The 25,454-nt window shown below is 41.4% G+C and overlaps 1 protein-coding gene across 2 annotated transcripts; it reads left to right on the top strand.

The window, feature by feature from the left end:
- Nucleotides 1-4,646: 4,646 nt before the first annotated feature.
- ccser2b (coiled-coil serine-rich protein 2b) lies at nucleotides 4,647-24,720 on the top strand. 2 transcript variants are annotated; one of them, XM_017310940.1, is made up of 15 exons: nucleotides 4,647-5,886; nucleotides 5,996-6,163; nucleotides 6,369-6,539; nucleotides 6,625-6,698; nucleotides 8,594-8,767; nucleotides 10,859-10,949; nucleotides 11,097-11,175; nucleotides 12,426-12,482; nucleotides 12,585-12,699; nucleotides 12,993-13,076; nucleotides 13,164-13,250; nucleotides 13,421-13,546; nucleotides 14,206-14,311; nucleotides 15,400-15,439; nucleotides 20,861-20,997. In XM_017310940.1, the coding sequence occupies exons 1-15, from the start codon at nucleotides 4,683-4,685 to the stop codon at nucleotides 20,904-20,906; spliced, it is 2,622 nt and encodes an 873-aa protein (XP_017166429.1). In that variant the 5' UTR covers nucleotides 4,647-4,682; the 3' UTR covers nucleotides 20,907-20,997. The 2 variants fall into 2 exon arrangements, with proteins under 2 accessions (XP_017166429.1, XP_008435888.1); XM_008437666.2 differs by lacking the exons at nucleotides 14,206-14,311; nucleotides 15,400-15,439 and having other exon boundaries at nucleotides 20,861-24,720.
- Nucleotides 24,721-25,454: the final 734 nt, after the last annotated feature.

The raw sequence follows: 25,454 nt of genomic DNA, 5'->3' as shown, positions 1-25,454 counted from the left end.
ACAGGGGTCACTTTTATCATGCTTTAAAAGAATAACAATTTGAATCAAAATAGCAAGGTAAGCTTACCCAGAAAGTTTCTCTAAAGCTGCTGCTTAGCCTCAAGAGATTCACATAAAGAAAAAAATATAAAAAAAGATGATTAATGAGCACAGAGGAACCACAGAGGCATGCAGAGAATGGAGACAGATGCAGCATCTCATTATCACTGAGTCATGACCTCATTCTTCTCTCCATTCCTCCTGTGTGTCCTTCACAGCAGAGACTGCTGCAGTGCACCTCATCACACGCACGCACACACACACACACACACACACACACACACACACACAAACCCCTCACCTCAAAGACACACACACATTCTTTTCCACCAGCATTGGAAACATTGAACTGTCTTGCAGACATAACCAACTACTTAAACCAGTGCCTTGTCCGTATAAAGGCATTGTCATGACATCAAAAGGTCCATAGCACATAGCACAACTATGTGCTATGTTGTTTTACAGGTAAAACAACAAAGCACATAATGCCTGTAAAAAGGCTTATCTTTATCTTTGTGTCAGTAACTTGTTAATCAATTACCAGTGAAAACCCCAGATTCCTGCCGTAAATAAGATTTTAAGTTTGAACGGTTTATGTCGTTTATAGGATTATCAAAAATAAATATTTATGTTCAATACCAGATTAAGAGATAATGAGAGATTTAGTTTGGTGTTCCATTCACTCCCTTAACAATTTGGTAAGCTGTGGAGGTGATGTTAGGGCAGGGGGTCCAAAGTGAGATCGGACATAAGGCAAGCGAGGCGTCCAACAGATTTGTCTTTATTACACCGGTTCTGTCAGGACAGATGGGCCAGAATCCCAGCAAACTATTGTGAAAAGCTTGTGGAACRAATCCCAAAACATTTTGAGGCATACGGCCTATGTGAACTTTTAACATTTGCATCTGAATGCATATTTGAAGCAATGGAGCTTGCTGTAGCTGAATGTTCTGGAGGGAATCATTAGTATCAGAACCAGAATAATTCACAGATCCCTGCTGACTTCAGGGAACTTCCGATCACAATTATCCGTTCCAGATACAGATCCTAGTCTTAAATGCCAATCTGATAGTCCATTAATGTTAATAACATCAAACAACACATAATGCTTTAACTCTAAAAGCTAAGCTAAGAAAGCTACCATGCTATTCTCTAACACTCTTTCTGCTTGGGATGGAAGTGAAACGTTGAAAAGCTGCAGTTTTGGACTCCATGTTTGTTGTTTCTGCTGCAGATTGTGTCTCTGTGGCGGTTTTGGTGAGTCTTGAAGCATTGCCTCCGTGTGATGGTGACACAGCAGCAGGGAAGTCATGAGTCAGCCGATTGCTGCAGCTCAGCTTCCTCTTTTTTCACTGCAGGATGGAAGCGGTCGAGGGTTGATGCTGCTCATCGCCCAGTGATCATCAGAGTCTGTTATCCGACATGTGGAGGAGCCTCTGCCTTTATTCTGGACTGCTTGTTTGTGTAATCTTACATCTGTTCATGACCTTCAGAGGGTTGTTAAATAAATAAATAAATAAAAAAACCATCCTCTCATAATAAAATCACAAGCTCCTCAGCTGTTTCCTTTCGGGCTTGAAGAAGCTTGTGATGCACAGCCGGGTGGCTCCGGGTGAGGAAAAGACTGCGGAGGCTTATAGTTATAATTGCTGTTTTATGTTCTAGTTTAAATGAAGATGCCATGTGCTGAGGCTGCAGGGCAGCAGGGTGATGTTGTGCTGTATCTATGATGACTTATGGAGTCGGATCAAGAACAAAATGTGCTCCAGCATAGCATATTTGACCTCTTCTGTTTTTTTTTGTTTGTTTTTTTTGTAATTGAAGAAAATTGACTTCAGAGAGCAAATATTCTGAGGAATTCCTGACTTAAATTATGGAGGGATTATTGAGAGAACTCGGCCTTTGGTGTGAAACTGAGGAATGAGTCAAAAACACAAGGACAACTTTTCATKTTTKCTTCCTTCTAATCCAAATTGAATGAAGTCATGAGGGAATACCAGCAAATCAGCATTAAACCTGTCGCAATTGCTTAATTGCGGCAATTAATTGCTTAATTGYAGCAATTAAGCAACTAATCACATAATAGATTTAAACGAGAACTATCATTTCAATTGTGATTTTTAAAAATATTTTATTCATAGAGACCTCATGATAAATTTTGTTTATGGTTCCAGGTGCAAGTGGTTTTTATTTCCTTTTTATTTCTTGATTTTGGTTGTCGTGTTTTATTTTGGACATTTAAAATGTCTTCCAGTTTCAGTTTTAAGTGTTCTTTACAAAATCAAAGTCGACTAGTCTTGGATTATAAAGGCATTATCAATAACTAAAGCGGTCTCAAAACTGCCATGTTGTCATTTATCACAGTAATTACTGGGATAATTTATCGTCCAGCAAAATTTGTTATTGTAAAATGTCAACGTTGAGGAAAGAACTGCGTCTCTCTTTGTGTAGAAGAATCGACGATCCTTTTCGAACGGGTTATCCAGATTTAATGCAGTGCTCTCACTGAATGTGACTGGGATTCTTCAAAGCGAATGTGATGAAAGGAGGATGAAACAGGCCTGTGACGCCATGTCAGACTTTTATTTCTTTATTGTCCATAAAAGCAGCTTCRAGCCAAAGCCAATAAACTCCTGGTGTTACGGACCTCAACCGCTGCTTTTTWAATGAGCTGCTTTCGGTGTTAGTTTCCTGGTTCTTGTCTGTTTTGTATTTGTGTAAATAAACGGGAGATGGAGCCCACCACATTTTGTYCGACGCTCACGCCAGTCGGTCACAAATGTTAGTCATCTGCAGATCGTCAGAAAAAAGGTTTAAATCATCTACAGTGAGCCATTGTAAGTCACAGATATGAAATACAGCTAAATGAATCCAATTTCCTGTCTCCAAAACGAGTAGAAACAAGCAAAACACAGACATAACTGTGGTGTAAAACTATTGGGCATTCAATCCGTTACTGTGAATTGAATATTGGTGGCTTACATATGAAGAAAGATGTAAAATGCAATTTAAAATAAAGTAATGGCTTCCCAAAACATGCCTGGTTGGTTGAATGTAGGAGCACACACACACACACACTAGCTGATGTTTGCAGTGTTTCCATGTAGACGCCGTACAGTCTACATGGAAACAAAGACGACAGACCACTTTCTTTATGAGCGATTTGCATGTTGACACCCAAAATAACTTTCCCGTTTTATTTTGGGACTAACCCTGCAGATGTGATCATTGAAATGATCAGCAACTGTCAGGAAATAACACTACATATATTCTAAAATATTTGGAGGAAACCTTTGAGAAAGAAAAGCATTTTTATTTCACATTTTTGTTTTATTTGGTACATATTTTTTGAATACATACCACGTTTCCTTGAGAAAAAAAAATGGCATCACAGTTTGTTACTTGCATCACTATTGTCACATTGAACATAATTTACGTTGAATCTTGTAAACCAGACAGCTGACATTTTTCCTGGTTGTTTAAACGCTGATCTTTTCTGTGAGTTTTGTCTCAGGAACTGGTTTTACATTTCCTGCCTCGGGCTGTGTAAATTTCTTGCGTGTGTGTGTGAAAGAGGAGGAGAGAGAAACTCACTGTCATGGTGCGGTGCTGTAGGTGTGTCAGAAACATTCATGTGTTATTAGTAWCCTGCCTTCCATTTGCAGGAGCAGCAATACCTCAGCATTTTTATTATGGGTGTGGCACGTGAAGGTATTATCTCGGTTATAGACACGTTGTCAACACACGCATGCATGGACTCAGCTGCCACATGTTTCAGGTGTTAATCACTGACRGGACCCTTTGAATTTTTCCGTTCTCTCGGGGCTGCTGACTCTAAAGTCAGCAGTAAAATTTCCGACCCAAGTATATCAGCTCAAAGAGAAACTATAGTGTGGCTGTTGTTGCTGAGGATAACAACCATTCAAGAAGATCAATATCTGTCAGCTGTCAAAGGAAATTTGAGATTTTCCCTAATTTTCCTGGAATTGCTGTATGTAAGGTGGACAGAAACCTCATGTTAAAATGYTCMAATTTCTTTCTTTCAAACAATTTATAAGGAAAACAACWTTTTTCTGTTYGTTTYATTGCTCTCACCTGCAGACTAAAAGTGGAATTTATTACAAAAACTATGTATCAAAATYACAATATTTATTTTTTTCCAATTTTATTTTTCACTTTTTGTTTGCTTTATTTACCATTTTATTAATTTTTATTTTTTATGTTTCCGGTCCAACAGTGTGGCACTCAGAATTGCTTTCGGAGTGTCGAGGTGAGGCCCAACAGCTTTRCTTTCCCAGGCGGAGCATTGCGGCTTTGGCCATGAAGTTCTACTGGAAACTTTATTAGAAATGACTTTGGGTTTATTTCAAATGTAAAGATCATGGAGATAATAAAAAAAAAGAAGGAAAGAGAGGAAGAAAGGTGGGGAAAARTTGTAAAGGGAAAGAATGAGATAGAAGTCTGCCTCTAAACCTGCAGAAAGAAAAAAATTATAAAACTAAGAAACTACAACAAGAAGCAACACATGCTTATATAATAAGTTATAACTTCATTGGAAAGCACCCAAACTGTGCCTCTTCTCATCATGTTTCTCCTCCCTGTTCAGCTCTCCTGACTCTCCATGGTGAAGTGGGCGGAGTCTGATGTCAGCCCCACCTCTTGTTGACCCCCCCGCCATGCCCACCATGGTTTCCAGGCTGCCGAAGTTCGGCTTCCGGCCCCGGGCCCAGACGGCTCCTGCAGCGGCGGCTCCGCCTGGCGGTGTTGCGGCCGCCGCGGGCAGAACTCGCCTCACCAACGGATTCTACCACCACCCCGGACCGGCGGGCGTCTCCGTGCCCCCGTCCTCTGCGAAGCAGAACGGATTCATCCGAGTGCCGTGTTCGTTTTCCGCAAAGTGGAGGAAGGAAAACGCAGCTGATGGTGACGAGATAATGGACGGAGAGGCTGAGTGCAAGAGAGGGAAAGGTGGAAATGTCGTCCAGAATCGCAGCAACTGCCAGCTGCATTTCTACCAGCACGACGCCAGAAAACACACCACATCCACCACAGCGAAAGGTTGTGGCCAGCTTACATCATACTCCTCGTCATCATCATCCCCTTCTCCACAGTCCAGCCCCAGAGCTTTTCCCATTTCTAAAAATGGATCACGAGCTTCCAAACCGACTCCGAACTCTTCTGTACTGTCCAAGCAGAGTGCAAACACAAGTCCCGGATCCAAAGCAGGGACAAAGGCGATCGCTTCTCTGAGACCACCTCAGAGTTTTGTTCGCCTGACAGGTACGAGGCCCGGCTCGGGCCCTGCGTCCCGATCGGGTTCCCCGCTCCTTAAGAAGCCGGCAGCTAGCCGCTCCCATTCCAGCGACAACCTGGGCTGCGCCGCTTCCACGCGGCTGACAGAAAGTGACCGCTTCCGCTCCCGGAGCCTCACCCAGGTCCGACAGCAGACCTCTCCCACCCTCACCCGGACCACCGCCTCTCCCCACACGTCCCGCCCCTTCTCCACCAACAGGACCACCCAACGGGTTCCCCCCATGTGCGCCTCGCAGGCTCCTCCTAGAGGCAGCTTGTTGAAATCGCCTGTGAGCAGAGCCGCATCAGGCAGGGCGGCTGGCGGCAACCCCTCCCAGCTGCCGCAGTCGGCCCTAAGGAAGCCCCTCTTACCGAGTCCGACCTCCAGGTCCAGCGGCATCAGCTACAAGCTGTCCCGCCCGTCGCTCGTCAAGCAGTCCAGACCCCTTCGAGCAAAAGGAATCAACTCATGCAGAAGTGATCAGGAAGTAAACAGAGGACCAATGAGACGTAAGGACTCTGTGGAGACGCCTTCATCTACCGAAAACAGCCCAGGTTCACCTTCTTAGCTTTTTTTTTTTCTTAAATCGATTGTCATTTTTGGATTTGAAGACTTTGATCTCATTCTAGTCTGGTTTCATCTCTGTATCTGATCTACCTGCAGAAAACACTCCAGACGCTCCGGAGACGGAGCAGCTTTCTGACGACCTTGCATCCCAGGGAGTGGGATCGATTGTCGGTGAGACGCTTGAGGACATGTCCCTGTCCTCCACTTCCTCCCTGGACAGGAATGATATCAGCCAGGAATACATGGATGACTTTGACAATCTTGGTRAGACACTCTCTAGATGTGCTGTAAACATTAGCATAGAAGCTACATAACAGAGAAAATGCATTGGTTGGTGATGTGTTTATGTGAATGATGTGACATTACATGAAAAATCCTCTGTGTTCAAAATCAGAACTWGACTCTGTGTRACCGATCTCCTTTACGTTTTGCATTTTAATACGTTCTCTTCTTTTTTTGTTGTTGTCAGGAAACGGAGGAGTTGGCATCTTACTGTTTTCATCCAAAAATGAGGAGGATGACTCAGGACTCGACCAGTCATGCACCAGGCTGGATGACGACAAGGACGCGATTAGCACGGTTGCCAAGACAACAGGACTGTGCTTCCTGGATGATAGTCTGGACTGGACTTCCATCAGAGGTGAATTTTTAAAAAAAAGTTGCTGTTGAGGTCAGCTAAATACTTTAACTATTCCAACTGAAAAAAAAGTTGTTTTTGTGTCCAGGTGATAAAGACGAGCACCGACTTAACCAACTTGCCCGTCGGAGAAAGTCAAGTCAGCCTGACTATCATGAACAGGTAACTGGTTTAGACAAAACCTTAAACAATATTTCTGTTTCCTATTTTGTTTCGATTAAAATATATGGGTGAAAAATAGTCAAAAGGCGCTTAAACCCAGATCAACTATACTGTTAGAGATCATCGGTCCATTAATCTCTCTGGTCCACTTACTGAACCAGATCAGTGTGACGGCTCCTGCAGAGGGTTTCTTGTCCTAAGGTCCAAAACTTTTTTTTCTTTAGCTCTTTCCTCAAAGTAACCCAAAAATTACAATTTTATGGCTTCATATACATTTAAATGCATTGATCCAAGCATACAAACCTGTAGTATTTCTAACTTCTTTGCTGATGAATGGCTGTGAGTTAACATTCTGGAGCAGAGGTTGCCAGATTGTTCAGCTTTATCTAACCCTGTTTCCACAGCTGTAAATTCAGAGTAGAGTTCTATACATTGAGCGTTTTTATCTAACTTTATCTTCTTAAAAAACGACATAAATTKAAATTGCCTTACGCTTTTAGATCACATTTCAAAAAACCTTTTATTTTAGTCATTATAAGATCCTAGAATTAAACTTTAATGTGTTTGTTTTCTCGCCGTTACCCGAGTACACCTCAGCTTATTGGTTTAACTCGAAATTTATAAAAATTTTGAATTCCTGTTTGATGTCCAGGTCAAGATATCTGGACACCAACTGAAGTCGTTTTCCTGAAATAAAGCATTACAAGTTAAAAATGCGCAGTGACATAACTGAAGGTCTTTCTCCAAATTTTCATCTAGGAAAAAAAACGTACGTATTCACGCTATACAGCTCCAAATAATTAATCCAAAACAAACATGRCTTTTTGTTACACTCTGTTGATGCTGCAGGTGCAGTTTGACCCCACCCAAAGCAAAGATAGGTGAACTCATCAGTTCATTGTTTGAACGCTTTAACACTCCCATCAGCAGGCTGCGGCTTTGCAACCGTCCCACCAAGTTCATTGGACATCTGGACCGAAAATGCTTCATGTGGTTCCTGCTTTGAGTTCTTTTCAAACATGAGTGGAGCAGCATGTGGGATCACAGGAACAATAGTTTTCTGTTCACAAAAGCCTATTTCAGCAAATGTTTAAATTTTTAACCTGTAGAAATGATTTGCCTCAGAGCTGGACACGACATTGTCCCACACAGCTGTTAGCTTGTACTTATAAAGTTCAGTGCGAGAGGAGATGCTGTGCGGCCTTAATGTAATGTAACAGCAATGGCAGAAAACCTTAGGGTAGTGATTCAGCTTGTGACCAAACAARTGCTTTACATTTAAATTTTATCTCTGCTCCAACTCTGTTTAGTGCACTTTAGCCAAACTCTARTTTGTGTRTTTAGAAAGTCCGGTTTGTTTGCAGAGATGTGAATGCACAATTAAACAATGACGCAGACCAAAAAAGCAAACTCTGGTCCGCCTGAAAACCTAGGTCTCTGTTCGGTTGAAGTCAGCTGTGGCGCGGTTCGAATGCAAATACGGGTGTAGGCAGATAAGAGACCGCTTCAAAAGCAGGAAGCGATCTATAGCGCAGGGCATYGTAAAGCTACAACCAAAACCAACTCGAGAGTCTAATGCCAGCGGGAGAAATGGCTTGTGGTCGAAACAATGAGGGTGTAATTGTCCACATCAAGAAAATCAAGAACACTAGATTAGAATTTTCCACAAAAATTTAGAAATGAGTCTTGGGAGGGGGCGGGGGGGGAATTGGTCAAATTTTAAAAGACTAACGAGACAAAGATAGGACCTCAAGCAATGCGATTGAATGTTTGCAGAAAGAAATAATCTGCTCTTGGAGAAGACTCACAAAAGAAGAATAACGAGCGTTTCTAGAACATATATTAGACTGTCGTCAGTTCAAATCGAAATGATCCTGAGGTTTTTCCTTTCACAGGGTGGCTCCTCTCTGGACCTGTCCCCCTCTGACAGCTGTGGCTCTGGTGGGACCTACATGTGGGACGAGGAAGGTCTGGAGCCTCTGGGGGGCGCCACCACTACCGCCTCAATCCACACCAATAGCAACACCACCCACCACATCGGGAGCTTCGACTCGGACATCAACAGCATCGTAAGGACTTTACCCCTCATCATTTATTCAGCTGTCAGTTATTTATTCTTGCTGTAACCAGAGGGGGAGATCGGTTTATTATTCCTCACACACAGCTAAAGGTTTCTAGCAAAATATTAGAGCTGTTTCAGACTCTAGGGGTTGGAACTGTAAATACGTGGCAGCTTAACTTCACAGTTAAGTCAGGGGGATGAATTTATAAGATTATTGGACTGATAGTCCCTCTTTATTCCRTATTTCCCCTGGAGATTGCTCCTCTGCAGGTGTATTTGCACAAAATCAATCCACTTTTARGGGTTTTTCTCCCCCCWGCTTCTGCTTCACAGGACCCAGAAACCAGAAGCCAAATATGAAAATTTCATATCAGGCTGATTTTATTGCTTTAGATTTCACTTAAGAACCATAATTTATTGAAGGTGCTGCTGGGATGGACCCWTAAGCGTCAATAAAATTTGTAGYGGTTTGAAAAAGTCTAAACGTTCTCTGGCGCCCTCTGGTGTCCTCTTCTGCTAAGTACAACCCAACCAGATTCAGGTTTTTTTTTTTCTTATCCTTTTGCAGCATACAGAGCTGAGTTCTTACTCGTATACATTTTTTAAAAAATGTCTTCAAATCTACAGATAGTAAACCAATCGTTTAAAAACACAATAACATTTCTGGAGGACCAGAACCTCTCAAACTTRCATCTTTTTCCCTGATCAAATAAGCCAGGGGTGTCCAAAGTCGGTCCTGGAGGGCCGGCATCCTAGTGGTTTTAACAACCTCCTCAGCAAGTTGGTGTTCTGCTTAGTCCTTCTGWWGAGCCATCATTTGATGCAGGTGTGCTAAACCAGGGAGAGAACTAAAACATGCAGGATGCCGGCCCTCGAGAACCGACTTTGGACTCCCCTGAAATAAGCAGTTTGAGCAGATTAATGTCACAGCTGAGAAAATTAATCAGCTCTGCCTTTCGTCTAATTTCATAATTATTCATCCGACATCGACTCTTTGCTGCTTTTGCGGTTTCTGTGAGATAAGCGTTTGGATCTGATAAACGAAGCCCGGAGGTTTCAGATAAGCTGAAGGAGGATCAGCAGGCTTAGGTCCRGGCTCCGACCTTCAGTTCAGTTCAGCCAGTGGACCCAGTGAGTGATGCAGAGAGGCTGTTAATGAGCCTGCTGTCTCAGTGTGTCCTCTGTGTTAATGAGCTGTGGCTCGCTCAGCGCCTGATCCTAACGAGCGCGGGCCGTTAACGATCTGAGGACTTTAACGAGCAGCTCTCGGCTGAAGTCTGAAGTCTTTCTCCGGTTTGAATTTACACCTGTGTTTGTCTGTTGTCACCACCAGGAGTCAGTGTTGCTCTTCGGGGTTGTTCTCTTACCAATTCTGGTTGAGTGTGGGGGAGAAAAATCAAAACTGAATCTTAAAAAATGTTTGAATTTCAGGACTTTGTTCATTTGCGGAAGATAAAATTTTGAATTTTGTGAAAAACAGATGGCTTATTAAAATGATTTACATGATTTCTAATCATATGATGTCTTCAACATGCGGTATTTGTCCAACTCTTCTCGTTTTGGGTTGTAAGTCACTGATTGAACTTGGATGTATTCACAACTAATTCAAAATCCAAAAAAGTACAACTATACTATCCTTAAACTTGATCTGAAGTTCCCAAACTAACTCCAGTTTAGATGGCACAAAGGTACTAAAGAAGCATAAAAAAATAAGGAAGGGATCAAACTKTACACAATGAGATTTAAAAGAATTAAATGTATGATAAGAAATTCTGGATTTTTCTAACCATAATTATCCAAATAAATCCTTTTGAAATTCCACACTTTTCTGGAAAACGATGTCAACATCAGAAAGAAAAAAAAACAAGAATTTTTCATGGAACCATTAAAAATCTGAGAGAGAATACACCTGAGGAGATTTGTTTTTTTAAAATCCTCTTTAATGTTATTTTTAATGTCACAAATATCCGATAGACTGTAGCTGGAATGGACTCAAATAATGTCCAATATCAGTTTTCCTTGTTTTTCTTTTCTATAACTTGATGTTTAATGCTTTCAATCTATCCAAACATTTTCCTAAAGATGTACTTTTCCACAGGATCTCTTAAACAACCTGGASTCTTGTGATCTGGCTGACGATGACCTCATGCTGGACGTGGATTTCCCAGAGGACTCCTCGCTGCATAGCGGTATGTTTATGTAGAGTCCGATAAAGAAACATGTTTGCTGCTGTCCTCTCTGAGGAAGAGAATTCTCATGAGGATGTATAAGGACGTTTGGTGTCACTTCCTGCTTTGCATCTGCTAAAAATGACCTTAAGAAACTGAACCTTGCAGATGGAGAGGGGCTGTCCAGCATGGCTCAGTGGAGAAGAAGACAGCTCTGTTGGGGAACGCAGGACAACGACATGGAGAGGTGAGAAGACAACTGGTTTATCTAAGGCTGYTTATAGTTAAATCAAACCATCTTATGATTTCTAGCATATGATAGAGCTACWGTAGTGGTGCATTCAGGAAAAATGATTCCTTTATGAGTTTTCCTCCCACTGGCAGATGTGTCTCTCTTGCAATTATAGCTCCAAATTGTAAAAATAAATTTTCTTAATTGAATCAAGTCCAGTTTGGGGGGTTTCAATAAAAAGTTTTTTGTGCTAGGATGAAGTTGTTTTCCAACTTAATTTCACACAACAGCAGTGGAAAACCTTTTTTCTTGCATCATACAAGTCATGTGACCAACCACCTGGGTGTTGTAATGGTGGAAAAGATGAAGTGAACGACAGGAAGTGGCAGGAGGATGATGGTATTTAATGACTTACCACATGGACAAACTTATTCACGTGTGATTTTAATTTAGTTTCTTATTAAATGGAACCAACTGCTAAATTGTGTTAGCCGAATAAAAGCATCAAAAGCTTTTTGTTTTCTTGTAAGTGAATGGGCCTTTTGCAATCATTTAATTTTGTATAAAACCCATGGTGGTTGTATTATTTTAGGATATTTATGAGTGTAAACAATATTCTAGAAAAAACAGTTCTTTGTACAGAACATTACTATTTATTGGCAAGAGGAAGTATTAAACTTACAAAGCATCAGTTCATATCTGCTGAYGTAGAGGGCTACCTGTTAACAAACTGTAAATTTGCATTAGTAAAATAATTGTTTCTTAGTTTACTGGGCACCAAAACAGGCTCCAGCCCAGGGCTCCACATCCTTCTACATCCGGCCGTGGGTGGGTGGAAGGATGAGGGAAGGTGTTTTCAGATGAGGCAGAAACATGGCAGAACTTTTTGGAAGATGTGGAGATTTAACCTCTTTTTTTATGTTGTTAGGGGGGGAGGAATCTTACAGCGCACATCTTGATGAGGTGAACTCTGCTCATGTTTAAATATTCTCAGTATGTGAAGGCTGCTTGAGCTTTCAGCACATCGACACCACTGGTTAGACTCAAGGCCAATTTCCACCTTTGGAACACTTTCAGAGCTGTATAAACACCACTTCAGATGTCTAAGGCTTCTGCAGACCTTGACGAGTTAAGAAGTCGAAGTGGGCGGATTTTTTTTTTTATTTATTTTTTTTTTACAAAATTCATGCTGGGAATCTTAATTTTTTGTGTGTTTTTTTTTTTTACTTCTCTAACTCTGAATCTGTCATATGGTCGGTCCACAGTGATACCCAGTGCTACAAACTCTCTCAAGACCCTGAAACAAAGGAGGATAAAATTAGGTAGCGTGCTCTACCAGTATTTCTTTCCTCCATCCTCTTAAAATCACAGCTTCCCTTTATATTTTCCGCCTGCTTCTGTAAACGTTGGTTAAAACTCTGCAGGTCGGCCTGCTGCTCTCCGGTTCCTCAGGCTCTGGGTCTGGATGTGGAGGAACTCGCTGAGGACTGCTCTGCAGTCCGGTCACAGCTGGAGTTCCTGCAGAGGTTGCTGCTGCTGGTGAGAGGGAACGCTCTTCCTCGCCAACAGTTTGTCTAAAGAGACGTTAAACTTAGACGTCAAATCATCCATTGTTTATGTTCCAAGCATGGTTTAAAAAAAGTTTACATTTGGCTGCTGGAGCCTTGGTGACAGGCTCCAGAAGAAATTGAGAGTTTACATATTAAATATGAGTCATCAAAATATTGAATGAATCAAGTATCCATAAGCCTAATCTTGTTTCTAATTTAACCATGTCTTTATGTATTAAATATGTTTATTTCCACTCTTTTTTTTCTTTTTTTTTTTTTTAGGAGGAGGATTTGGACGACGACACTCTGACCACAGACACACTAAGTCCAGAAACAAACGACTTGTCTCACAGTTCAGACTCGCAGGTCAGCAAGTTCAGCCTTGTTAGTCTTTTGTGTTAGCCTACATTTCCCATAATCCCTCGGCTCAACATTCCACCTGTCCGTCTGTAGGTGGAGGCGCTCCTTCAGGAGGTGCAGCAGCTCCGGGAGGAACTGAGGAGCCGAGACCGGACCATCGCACAACTAACCATTCAACTGGTGAGTTTGATGCTGCTGCAGGTCCAGTTTGCTCAGTTTTAGTAAAAAAAAAAAAGGATTAAGTCTCTAAAAAAAAAACTCACAGCCTTGAGAATTTTAGACATTAACAAATATTAAATATTTTAGTCATTGTTTACCTGTGTACGACTGACGATTGTGTGCATGTGCAGACTGTTCCCACGCTGACCACCAGGTGTCGCTGTCAGGAGGCATCTGAAAGGATGGAGCAGCAAACGCAGACAAGTGTGACAAAAAGCGAGTGTGTGGCCTCGCAGACACCATGGAGAGAACACACTGTGAGAACACACACTGACACACACACACACACACACACACACACACACACACACACACACGCATGCACGCACATTTGAACACTTGAACACTTTCATTATGAATGAAATCATGATCCACATGAAATCATGATCCACAAACAGAACCTATAATGATGTTTGTTGTTAGCCCAGGACAGAAAAATCCAGAAAATAGAATGGAGTAATCTGAACTAATCACCATTAGTTTAAAGGTTCTCACAGGAAACATTTTTAAGTTTCTTTTGTGGGGTAAAAAATTTTTTTCAGAAATCCTTTTTTTTTTTTTTTTTTTTTTCTTGCTGTTGGTTGCGCCATCTCTGACTCTCTGATTCATGAATTTCTGATTGTATTTCTTTTCTTCTTTTTTTTGTTTTTTTTACAAACTGTGCAGGCAGAAAGCATCTTTTTTTCTCCTCGCTCTGAACTCTCACTTTCATTACCTGCAGCTATTTTTACTCCACATTCTTTTTGTTCCTCGTTTCACTTATTAGCGTTAAATCCTTTTATTTAAGGGGGAAACTTTCTGAGAGGGCTACCTTCTTTTTTTTTTTTCTCCTCGTCCTTCATCTATCCTGTCGTCTTTTCTCCATGTGGAGTATCAGTATCTTCTCCGTCTCTCTTTGTCCCCGTCTCCGTCTCAGGCGTTTCCTCCTGTCCCTTTCCTCTCTCCACCCTGGCAGTATCAGCGCTCCAGGCCTATCAAGGGGAGGCCCAAGCCAAGCATCCCCTCCCACCTCGCTAGAAAGAGTGAGTCACAAAACTGTCAAGACTCCTTCACCAGACGTTCACTAATTAGCCTTTAATGTTTTAAAAATGTACAGAAAATTTAGGAAAAACTAGTCATGAATCCAACAGTTTTGACAGAAATCAGCCGAATCTACTTGGAGGAAGTTCTTACTATCGCTTTCAAACCTTTGAAGCTCCTGTCTGAGCAGGATGCWGTTCAGGTTTGGCTGAACCGATTCATTGATKTTCTAGAATTAATCCGCTCCACCGTCTCTGAATCATCTGTTCGAAACACATTTTCCCCCAAATCAAAGAAATTCTCCTTACTCACCCATTGGGATATTTATCAGCAAGCCTGACTGCAAACTGACCTCAGATATGAGCTTAACTTAAGTTTACTGAAATTCAGCTTTCTCAATGCTTCCCGTCCAGGTTTCCTTACAAGCAGTCAGGGCTTCTGTGCCCTCCTGATCAATAGTTCTCCAAGGCTTTTTGAAGGTATTTCAAAGTACGCCTGCACATTTTGCTCCTCAATAACTCGACRCGACTAAACGAGTCGAGGTTACACCCCCAAACAGACGAGCGTGTCTTCCAAGTAAAGGAAACCTTGTCGAGACCCAGGAGAGAAGCGTAAACGTTTGGGTTTTCACCTCTGGAAATCCCCTCGTTGGAGCTAAGATCCTTCTTTTGTTCTCTTTTATCTTTGACAATTTGTAGAGATTTGACAAGAGAGGTAGGATTCAGTTTTGACCTCCGTGACATTCGGCTCAAAACAATTTCTCTGAAAATTCGATTTACACTAAATTGTCCTTTTCAAGACAACCCCGGCTCATTAAGTGCCTGAATGAGAAATAGAAGGCTTAACAAACAAAGAAAATACTCTTCTGAAAATGGACAAATCCTAGACTGAGAGAGAATGAAAAATGAAAGTGCAAAGAAACTGAAAGACCTTCAGAAATTCTGGAGGATTGTTGGCCCYGACYTCTTTAACAAAGGAAATCTTCCTTGTGCTTTAAACTGCAGTGAAATCTGATTATTTTTAGCTTTTTTCTCCTCTAACCTTTCCTCCTTCTCTCCTCTCTGTGTCTCTTCTCCATGCTTTCGCTCAGGAGTGGAAAATCTTGTGCTTTACTTCAGTGACAAAGCGTGGTACGGCAGCAACTTTCCTTTGTCTTGCAGTCAAACCTTCTCCGTCTCCTCATTTTYAGTTTTCTCCCCTCCGTTTTCCCATGGTGATTCCCACAAAGCAAGCTATCTGTCAGGACTRTGTAATCTGAGCTGGTGCTGTAAATCACAACTGAAAAAAGTTAAAGTTCGGACACTCCGAAGTGATGWACCGTATTTTCCGGACTACAAGGCGCACCGGATTATAAGGCGCACTCTCAATTATGGCGTCCATTTCTGTATTTAACCCATACATAAGGCGCACCGGATTATAAGAAGCATGCTAAAACATACGGTCAACAACAACAAAAAAAAAAAGGTAGCGGAAGCAAAACAATAAGTTTAGTTGAACTTTATTTGATTATGTAACAATATACTCACATTATTTTTTAATTCTTTTTCCACAAATCCATCAAAGTCCTCCTCTTCTGTATCTGAATTGAACAGCTGGGCAATTTCGCCATCAAACATGCCAGGGTCCCTCTCATCATTGTCGGAGTCAATCTCATTTCCAGGTGGCTGTTCAACAATGATGCCGGCTTTCGCGAAAGCTCGGACAATAGTTAAGGCAGATACATTAGCCCAKKCATCCACAATCCATTCACACGTGGTGGCGTAACTCGCCGGCGCTGCCTCCCCGCCTTGGTAAACGTGTGTTCGCAGTCTGTCATCCATCGCTCCCACGCTGCTCGCAACTTCTTTTTGAACGCCCTGTTTACACCAATGTCCAGCGGTTGGAGTTCTTTTGTTAATCCTCCCGGAACGACGGCAAACTCCAAATTTAGTTTGCTTCACTTCCTTTTTCACAGTAGCAGTGAGATGGGCGCGCATGGAGTCGCAATTGAACAGGGACGGTGATGCGTGGAAAAACCAATCTGGTTTTTAACTGGAGGCATATGCTGCAGAACTCAGACAACAATTCTCCGATTGGTTTATTGCTGCTGGTGTACGTACTGTACACTTAATGTCTTTGTGTCAGGGACAGATTTTGGAATTCAGTGCACACATAAGACGCACCAGATTATAAGGTGCACTGCTGATTTTTTTAGAAGATTTAAGGCTTTTAGGTGCTCCTCATAGTCCGGAAAATACGGTAGGTAGTCTTTGATGRTAAACTACAGATTAACGTTTGTTGATAATACTGCCGGGCTGCACAGTGGCACAGTTGGTAGAGCTGTTGCCTTGCAGCAAGAAGGTTCTGGGTTCGATTCCCGGCCTGGGGYCTTTCTGCATGGAGTTTGCATGTTCTCCCTGTGTATGCGTGGGTTTTCTCCGGGTACTCCRGTTTCCTCCCACAGTCCAAAAACATGACTGTCAGGTTAATTGGCCTCTCCAAATTGCCCCTAGGTATGAGYATGAGTGTGTGTGTGCATGGTTGTGTGTCCTGTGTGTCTCTGTGTTGCCCTGCGACAGACTGGCGACCTGTCCAGGGTGTACCCCGCCTCTCACCCGAAACGTTGGCTGGAGATGGGCACCAGCACCCCTCCCGACCCCACTGAGGGAAAAAGGGTGCAAGAAAATGGATAGATGATAATACTGCCACCTGGAGGCCAGTTGCTGAGCAGCTGAAGATTGTGGAAATTGTAGTTTTACACCAGAGTGTCTGCGCGTCCTTTAAGAGTCTTAAATTTATGTGTCTAAAATTAAAGTCTTAAATTTATTAAGAAAATGTAAGTTGACCTTGTATATGGTTTGTTGTGGTGGGACTATTTAATGTAGCTTTTTTTTTTGTTGCAAGTAAACATCTTCATTGCTTTGCAGTTGAGGTTCCCGGTTACCAGCTCGTATTATATCCTTGCTAAAGAGCTAGCTTTCTAGCTTATCTGACTGCATCATGGGACCAAAGCYGAGTTCACAGGTTTTGCTATGCTTGACTGTAATGCACAATTTCTCAGCTATCCAATATATTTATAGTTTTTTCCTGTATTAAATTTCTAAAGGTCTTTAAGCACTTATAGTTTCTGAAAGCTGCAGATAAGACATGGTTGTTTCTCTGCAAATGATTGCTTCACATCAGACAAAAYCCTTATCCTCTCAAGCTTGTGCAGATTAACTTAAATATTGTGGGCATTTCAGCTTTTTCTCAGAAAGCTTTGAGTTTTTGTTTCAAAGCGTTTCTGAGAAGGCAATCGTTTCGACCCCTTGAGCCGATCGAAGCGTTAACAACATAGGAACTGGCTAAGGCAGTCTTATCCACCTCTGTAAAGTAATATTGCAGCAGTTCGGAAACCCCAAACCTTCTCAACAAACCCAACTCCGGCACTCATACACTATCTGTTCTCAGATAACCCAACTTCTATCATTTGAATTTTAATACCAGTTCTTCTATTTTCTGACTTGAACAAATCCATTGCCCCATTATTCCAAGCTCAGACTGAGGAKTAGTCTTTGGGATCGATCTTGAAGGATGGTCCTCAAGAGGATGAATTCTTTTCTGATGGAAGTTTAGCAACAATGAAACAAACGTTAGTCTCGTCCATGTCAAGATAAAATAAGCTGTCAGGATGTTCCCATTTCCTGTCCATCTGTCAAAGTCCAAAAGGGCTCCAATCAATGAAATTACACTCTAAGCATGAGAGCGACGAATACACACAGTCAGGATAAGTGGTCTCATTACAACAAGGCTATGGATCTTTCCACTTTGCCTGTCTAAGGGTGCACTGACCAGCCCTCTGTTTCTGGATTTGAGTATCTCTACTCTGCAGCTCGTCTTGTCAGCGGTCTCAAGTTAGGCTGAACATGTAAAACACTCCAGTGAGTTCCAGGTCTGCTCTCYTGTTGGCGATCCGGTTTGAACTAAGTTTCAGCTGACATACGAATGTCCTCACGTTTGGTTCTCAAATGGAAAACGGATGAGTTCATGGTCTACTCTAATGAAGCATTGCAAGTTAGTATGAGACGTTCCAGAATTACTGTTTCATCCAGACATAACTTGGCAATTCTTAGTGGAAGAGTCATATTTTGGAAAGATGCTTTATCTTTCAACTTTTCCAATAACTCTTCCTATTCTAACWGTCCTGTCATGAACTTCAACATTTAACMTGCTGACTGCGGTTAAATCGAGTCTGAGATGGAGTTTGTGAGCTTTTGTCTTTTCTCTGAGCTAAACTGAGATTTAAGTTACTGAATTTCTCACCCTTGTAAGGTAAAATAAGCACCTTATCCTTCCAACAGACATTTTATTCACAGTAAAACTCAACCTGTCTCAGTTGCTCTTTTATTTGTCCCGTGTCACTGTTGACCAAAGAAGCCCGTAGCAGTACATGCAGTAATTGCCCAATAATCAGCATTATTCACTTCATTTGTGAGTGCCCTGTGTTTCTACTCATCTGCGTGCGAGCCATAATTCTGCAGAGCTCCATTTCAGTCCTAATAATTTCCAGGGTAATTGAGGAGTTTGACAGCTGCTCGTTGCCTGCAGCTCAGCTCGACAAGCTCATGTTTACCCATTATTGTCACTATTCTAATTGTTGATTTTAGTGATGATGCGATGTGGCGAGATATTATAGCCCTGATGGGCCCCAGGGGGGCTCATAAGAGGGCAGTTTGGGTGGTTCAGCACTTTATGTTAGTATCTCATCAGAACACTCAAAGGGTTGGAAAGGCTTGGCAGCAGAAAGAGAAGAGAGAAAATAGGAGAGTGCTCTTCATTTGCCATCACCATTCTCTGTAAGGTWTCTCATCATTTCTGTGAATTTTCTTGTGATTTTGAGTTACATTCTGTCCTTTTCATTCACTCCGGCTGCTCATACATGTTTTATGAGGATGGATTGAAATGTCTCAGTCGGAAATGCAGATACCAACAGGCTGCAGTTTCTTTTCTGGCCACCAGATGTCGGTGTTTACCAGTTAATGTTTAGTTTCTTGCCATGAACTGCTGATATCATCCAGGTGGGTTTTTTTTTTTTTTCAATACATATGTCTAAACTGTGTTTCTCCAAAATATGTCTTCATAACTACTTTAGACTGAAATTACATAACTGAAAACCACAGTTTTCTTTAATTTTCCACTATAAACTCTGGGAAAGTCTGGAATCTTAAGTTTTTTTGTTTGTTTTTTTTTTCCAAAAATTATTGATGGGTATAGACCAGTGGTCCCCAAACTACAGCCCACGGGCCGGATCCGGCCCGCCTCCACATTTGGTCCGGCCCCCTGAACAATACCAGAGAGCATTTAGATTTTTTTTCATATACCGTATTTTCTGGACGATAAGCCGCTACTTTTTTCCTAAGCTTTGAACCATGTGGCTGATATGTGAATTTTTCTTCAACCACTAGGGGGCTCGTTAGCAGGAAGTGAATCATTGGAAGTCAAAATTGGAAATAAAAGAAGAAAGCGCCTATTAAAACGGAATTGGTTTTTAATAGGGAATTGAAATTTGAGAATGTTGTTGATCAGTTAAATAGCATTGATGGGAAAAAGAAGATTTTTCGTTTTCTAAATAATACTGGGATCATTATGAGAAGAGAGAGAGTGAGCTGATGCTCACTGTGAGAGGTTGAGCAGATAAAGACTTTCATCTGCCTACATTTCCCAGAATTCTATGTGGCTCTGGATCAGAGTTCGGTGAATATTCTGTATGTTGAACCTTTTATCTGTTGCTGTCGATCATGTTTTTATTATTTTATACATTCTTATTAATTTATATCCCCGCATTATAAGACATATAAAACAAACAATTCCCCCGAAACGATGCACAAACATACAGAAAATAGGTAAGTTAGTCTGATAATTCAGTCGCAGCAGGGTCCAGTTTAAAACCTTTTGTTACTATCATCATTTAAAGCTGTGCTCGGTTCGGTAAAAACACTTATAGGTAAAAACGGCTTCTTTCTGTTCTGAGTTCTCCAAAAAATGACATCACGCACGAATGCGATCGTTTTAAACAGCTTTTTTTTTTTTAACGATTTTCGTGACACAAGTCCCCTAGCTCTGAACAACAAGCGCTTAAGTCATTTGCTTTTCTACTCAATAACCACAGAGAGGGCTGCCATGAGCTGTGAGAGGAAAGGTAATCAGCAAATACAACAGCAAGCAAGCAAAASCAACAAGTAAATTTAAATAACGGTGTAACGGTGTTGTAATCAAGCCGTACACACAAACCCACACACAAACAGATGAAAGCGAACACGCAGATGAATCGAAGCAGTTTGACTCTCGGATCAAAGTGTGGACGTGTGAAACGATTGTCTACCTGACAGAACAGCTCCCTCTGTCTCTACTCGGCTCCAACACCTGATAAATTATGCAACAAAGAGCTGGAGGTTTATGTTGGTTCAGAACCCAGGCGAGAGCCGGGCTTTTATGTTCGTCGAGAATCAGAGCCAGGTGTGTGTGTGTCCGTTAGCTGATGAAGACCTAAAATGTGTTTTTTTTGTTTTTGTTTGTTTGTTGTTTGTTTTCAGTCACAGGTACTTCACTCCTCCCATCAGGAAGACCAGGAACCACTGACAAACCAAGCCCACGCTGAAATGCTCCCTGACGGTCTCCCCCCAYCYTTTAAACCAATCGCCGCCACCTGCACAACCCCAACAAGAGCGATGGACGATGGAAACCCACAGAAGAAGCCGGGGAGGGAGGAAGAAGAGACGGAAAGGAGAGGGACCGGTTCCAGATCCCTGATGCCTCTGCACCSTTCCAAGCTCCGCCTCTTCCTCTCTCATGCCGCCAATGGCTCTGCTCCGGCGTCCGCGAAGGCGAGGCCGTCGAGGCAGCTGTTGGATCGCGTCAACTCTCCGGGGCTGAAGGCGAAATCCTTCGGCTCCGGATCGTCGCGTCTCCCCAAACCAAAGAGCTACTGAGGCAGCGAGCGATCAAACACGCCRACTGGCTGACTGTACCCRTCCTGAATCCTAATATTGATATTCTGAGCTCARATTAAACAAAAAGAGCACTACATTAGGAAGACTGATAAAACCCGGATCTCGGAAGACATCACGGATAAAAACCCTGGATTTGTGCCTTTGATTTGGAAGACGACGTCTCACTGCGGATCGCTGGAACCGCACGTCATTTAAAGTCTAACCTGAGATGTTTCACATGCTGCTGCTGCTGCTGCTTATATTTTAATCTTTATTGGTCCTCTGATGAGTTTCAGACTGACTGCGCCCCGCCTCTGTGAGAGGAAAAGTGTTTGCGTTAATTTAAATGCAGTCTCCGACATAAAACCWGGCCTTCTTTGCATTCCATCGAAAGCACTCACTGTATTCCTGTACACTGGAGTTATACAGTACACTTAAAATATCTAATTTCTTAAGTTCACCTTCAGCAACACATCCTCTCTGCTTTTTTAACYGCTGGTCCAATTTGTTTCTCCCTTTCCACAACCACAGAAGAGACGGGACCCTTCGTCCTTCTGCCCGCCGTCTATCATCTCTTCGTTCAGACAACCTTGACATGAAGAAATACTTTTTCTTCTTGAAGCTTTTGAGCCTCAAAYTTTCTTCTTCTTCTTGGTTAAATCCCCAGCTTCTCACAGGGAAAACTTCCTTCCTAAAGGAAGAGTTTGGATTTGTCTAGCTGTTGCTTCCACTAAAACCTTCTTCCAAACTATCCGGTTAAGCTGCACTGCAAAAACACAAAATCTTATCAAGTCTTCTTTTTTCTTTGTCTAGTTTCTAGTGCAAATCTTTTAGCCATTTTTAATTTAAAGTGTATTTTTTTTAAAGTAACTTTTAAGAGCTTCTTTTAAGTGTATACTTAACATTGATGGAAAAATACTACCTCCATTGCCAGAAACTTAAAAATGAGTGAAAAAAAATCTTCCAATAGAACTACTAGTATATTTTTTTTAATTAATTTCAAGGAAGTATTGACTTAAAACAAGCTGCTGTCTTCCTGAAGGTCTTACTTTAGTCGAGCTAAGATATTTGCACTAGAAACTGGACAAAAATACTTGATGATATTTAATGTTTTTTGCAGTGTGGAGATTGTTTTTTCCCTTTTGCTTTAGAACGCCACTCTGGGATCTTTTTCTGTCTCGCACTGTGGCCGTACTGTGACATTTCTATTAACGTATTTGTTCTCAATCCTTCTCCAAGCAATGTTTGATCCAAGCTCTGAACTGAAGGATCTAAATCCTTACAGGAGTTATTTTATGGTTAACATTCAGCAGAGGAGCTGTCGTTTGTTTCAGCATCTTTTCTTTTATTTTCTTTTTTCTTTTTTTTTTTTTGTTCCTCAAATGAATCCTGACATTTGGGCTTCGCTTTGCCGTCCGAAGCTGCTTTCAGCCGGAATGTCACATTTCCACGGGGCCCAATCTGAAACCGGGACACGTTTCCAGAACCGTTCCTAACATTTTGCTAAGTCGAGGAGTTATGCACTCGCCTGGATTCCTTCAGGAAGTTTGAACCCAGTGACATTTTCGCTCCGCCGATGCCTCAAACCCACCAGTAAGATCCCGTGTCATCCGTATTGGTGACCATCTGTCAGCTCTGTCTGCTTTCACATTAAATAGCTCTGGAATAAAATATGCAACACCGTTAGGAAAAAACTAAAAAAAAAAAAAAAAAAACAGAAACGGACACAGAAATATGCAAACTGGCTTCGCTTCAATTGCACGACTCTAAGTCACAGATGCTGGTGAGTTTTCAGGAAAGCGGTGACTTTTTTTTATATACGACTGGATGACTCCRTCGTTTAGCTTAAAGCTTTAATGAGAGAAAKAAAGTTTCTGGGTTTTTGACTGGTGGGAATAAATGAAACTAATTAGATGTCATTCTCTCTGAGATCATAAACTCCTTAAATCTGACGCTTTTCATTTTCTGTGAAAAAAATGTTTTAGTCMAATTTTTTGTTTTGTTTTGTGTTAGACCTTTTAAACATCCAGCTCACCACATAAAATACAAGTTTTTAATGTTTTCTTTGAAAACTAAGAATCTCTCCYTTTCTTTCCCCTTTCATAAATACASTAAAAGTTGATAAAGAGTAAACTTTACTCTGAAGAGTCTGAAATCAGTGTAGGATGATTCTGTCAGGAGTGAAATAATTGAATCCCAATGCCAAAWAAAATAGCATTAATACCTCCAGTTTTCACTTCCCAGACTTSTTAACAATAATCAAATGCAAGAGCCATTGCATTCATAGAACAAAAGCAAAATAATTTGGTTCTGTTTTAGATTTTTAAGCATGAGCGAGAATCTTCAACTTGGATTCCTAATTTCAACATTTTTATCAATTATATTAAAATTGCACTTAGATTTACAAGAGTCTCTTTGAGTTTATTTAGTTACCAAAAGCTATTGCCGACTTTCAAAGACGGATGTCGCAAAGCCAAAAGTATTTTAACTTCTAAATGCGTGATTTAAAAATTCAAACAAAATTCAGTCGGAATGAAGAGCGATCGAAAGTTTTGGATCTCATCCGGTCAAACTTTGTGTACGTTTCTACAGCWTGAAGAGAGGATAAATGTTTAAGTCAACTTTAGTCTGAATCTGCATCTCTGAGTTTTAGCATCGACATTGAAACCACCTTTATTATACATATGTTTTAAGAACAAGAAGCGTTAGATAAAACAAAAAGCTGGTGCGTTTTGTCACATTTCATCAAACCAACAAAGATCCGGCTGTGCATTTCTTTTCCTTCCTCTTGTCGTTTTGTTTCCAGGCTAAACACAGATGTTTAYGACGGAGCGCTCACCSGCCTCGTGACTCTCTGACCGCCTCTCTTATCCTCCTCCCTCCCTCGCACCTCGCCCGCTGCATTAGTATTATTATTATTTTCTTTTTAGTACCAGCTGTTAGTCCAGTAGTGGAACGGCAGCTTCTGCCCAGGTGTAGCAGTTAAAGCTTGTTGCCATGGCAGCTCAGATCCGCAGCAGCACCCGTGTGGAATCGCAGCACATCCTCGTGTTTCTTTTGTTGTTCCCTGTTAAATGAATCATCACACACACACGGTTAAAACCTGCGGGTGGTTGGGCGGGTTGCTTTTTTTTTTTTTTTTCCTCGTCAAATTTCATCTTCCACTGGATCGGAAAAATACACATCAAAGTTTTTCAGTTCCAAAATGTTTTGTTTGATTTTTATTTACATTTTTTTTCCTTGAAAATGCTATAGAAAACAAAGAAATTCTTGTTAAAAGTTTCTACATTTCATTCCACTTTTCCGGGTGTTCAGGCTCCATCTGCGCCCTTTTGACCTTGGTGAACTTTGTCGTTAAAGCGGGGGAAGGTTCGGACATGCGGCTGCTGCTAATGAGTTCTTATCTGAAGCTCAGAGAACACAGGCAGGATTTTGGGAGTGATAAAAAAAAAAAAAAAAAAAAACGCAAGCAGATTAACAGTTTCTTAGCGAAGGCTTACACTGGATTAGGCAGGTGAATATTCACACAAGCTGTGACGACCGAGAGCTGGATTAAACCTGGAGGTCCTTTCATCTTAGGGAAATTCCGTCACGATGAGGAGTTGCCTCATCGGCGGTGTCCAGCCAAACACGGCCGAGCTGCTCGCCACCAACGCTCTGCTGTTTTTACAAACGCTTCCAGCTTCTGTAATTTATTTATTTATTTATTTTTTATTTTTTCCCTGAACGTTTTGGGAAAAGTCTGGAAATTTGCGTGAGCATGAACTCAGACAATCAAACCCGACGAGGTAAAACATTTTGCACACAAACATAAAGTATTCGACCCTAGGAAAAACTGACGTCCTGAATATTTAGTCGTCCAACCAATAATTGATTAACATTTTTCCTTTCCGTTGAATCGACTTAAGTGAAATCAACACCAACTTATAAAATCTTTTGTCATTTGTCCTTTTTTTGTTGTGATTTCAACATTAAAATGTTGAAATCATGGTGATGTTGTTGGGTGTTGACACTAACTGACCCTGCTGAGGGAAAAAAACATCAGTTTCTCGTTGTTTTCTATATTGTCCCAAACTCTTCAACTCTCCTTAGTTTATCCTCAACCAATTTCACCACTTTTTACTTGAACATTTTTTCTTGGCTTCATCTTTTACGGTTGTAAATTGACTGAAGACTTTATATATTAAGCTGAATAAAT

This window comes from Poecilia reticulata, linkage group LG19, assembly GCF_000633615.1.
Source record: "Poecilia reticulata strain Guanapo linkage group LG19, Guppy_female_1.0+MT, whole genome shotgun sequence".
In the NCBI taxonomy this organism is placed as follows: domain Eukaryota; kingdom Metazoa; phylum Chordata; class Actinopteri; order Cyprinodontiformes; family Poeciliidae; genus Poecilia; species Poecilia reticulata.
Note: the sequence above shows the minus strand (reverse complement) of the source record. Positions and strands in the feature narration are given on the sequence as shown.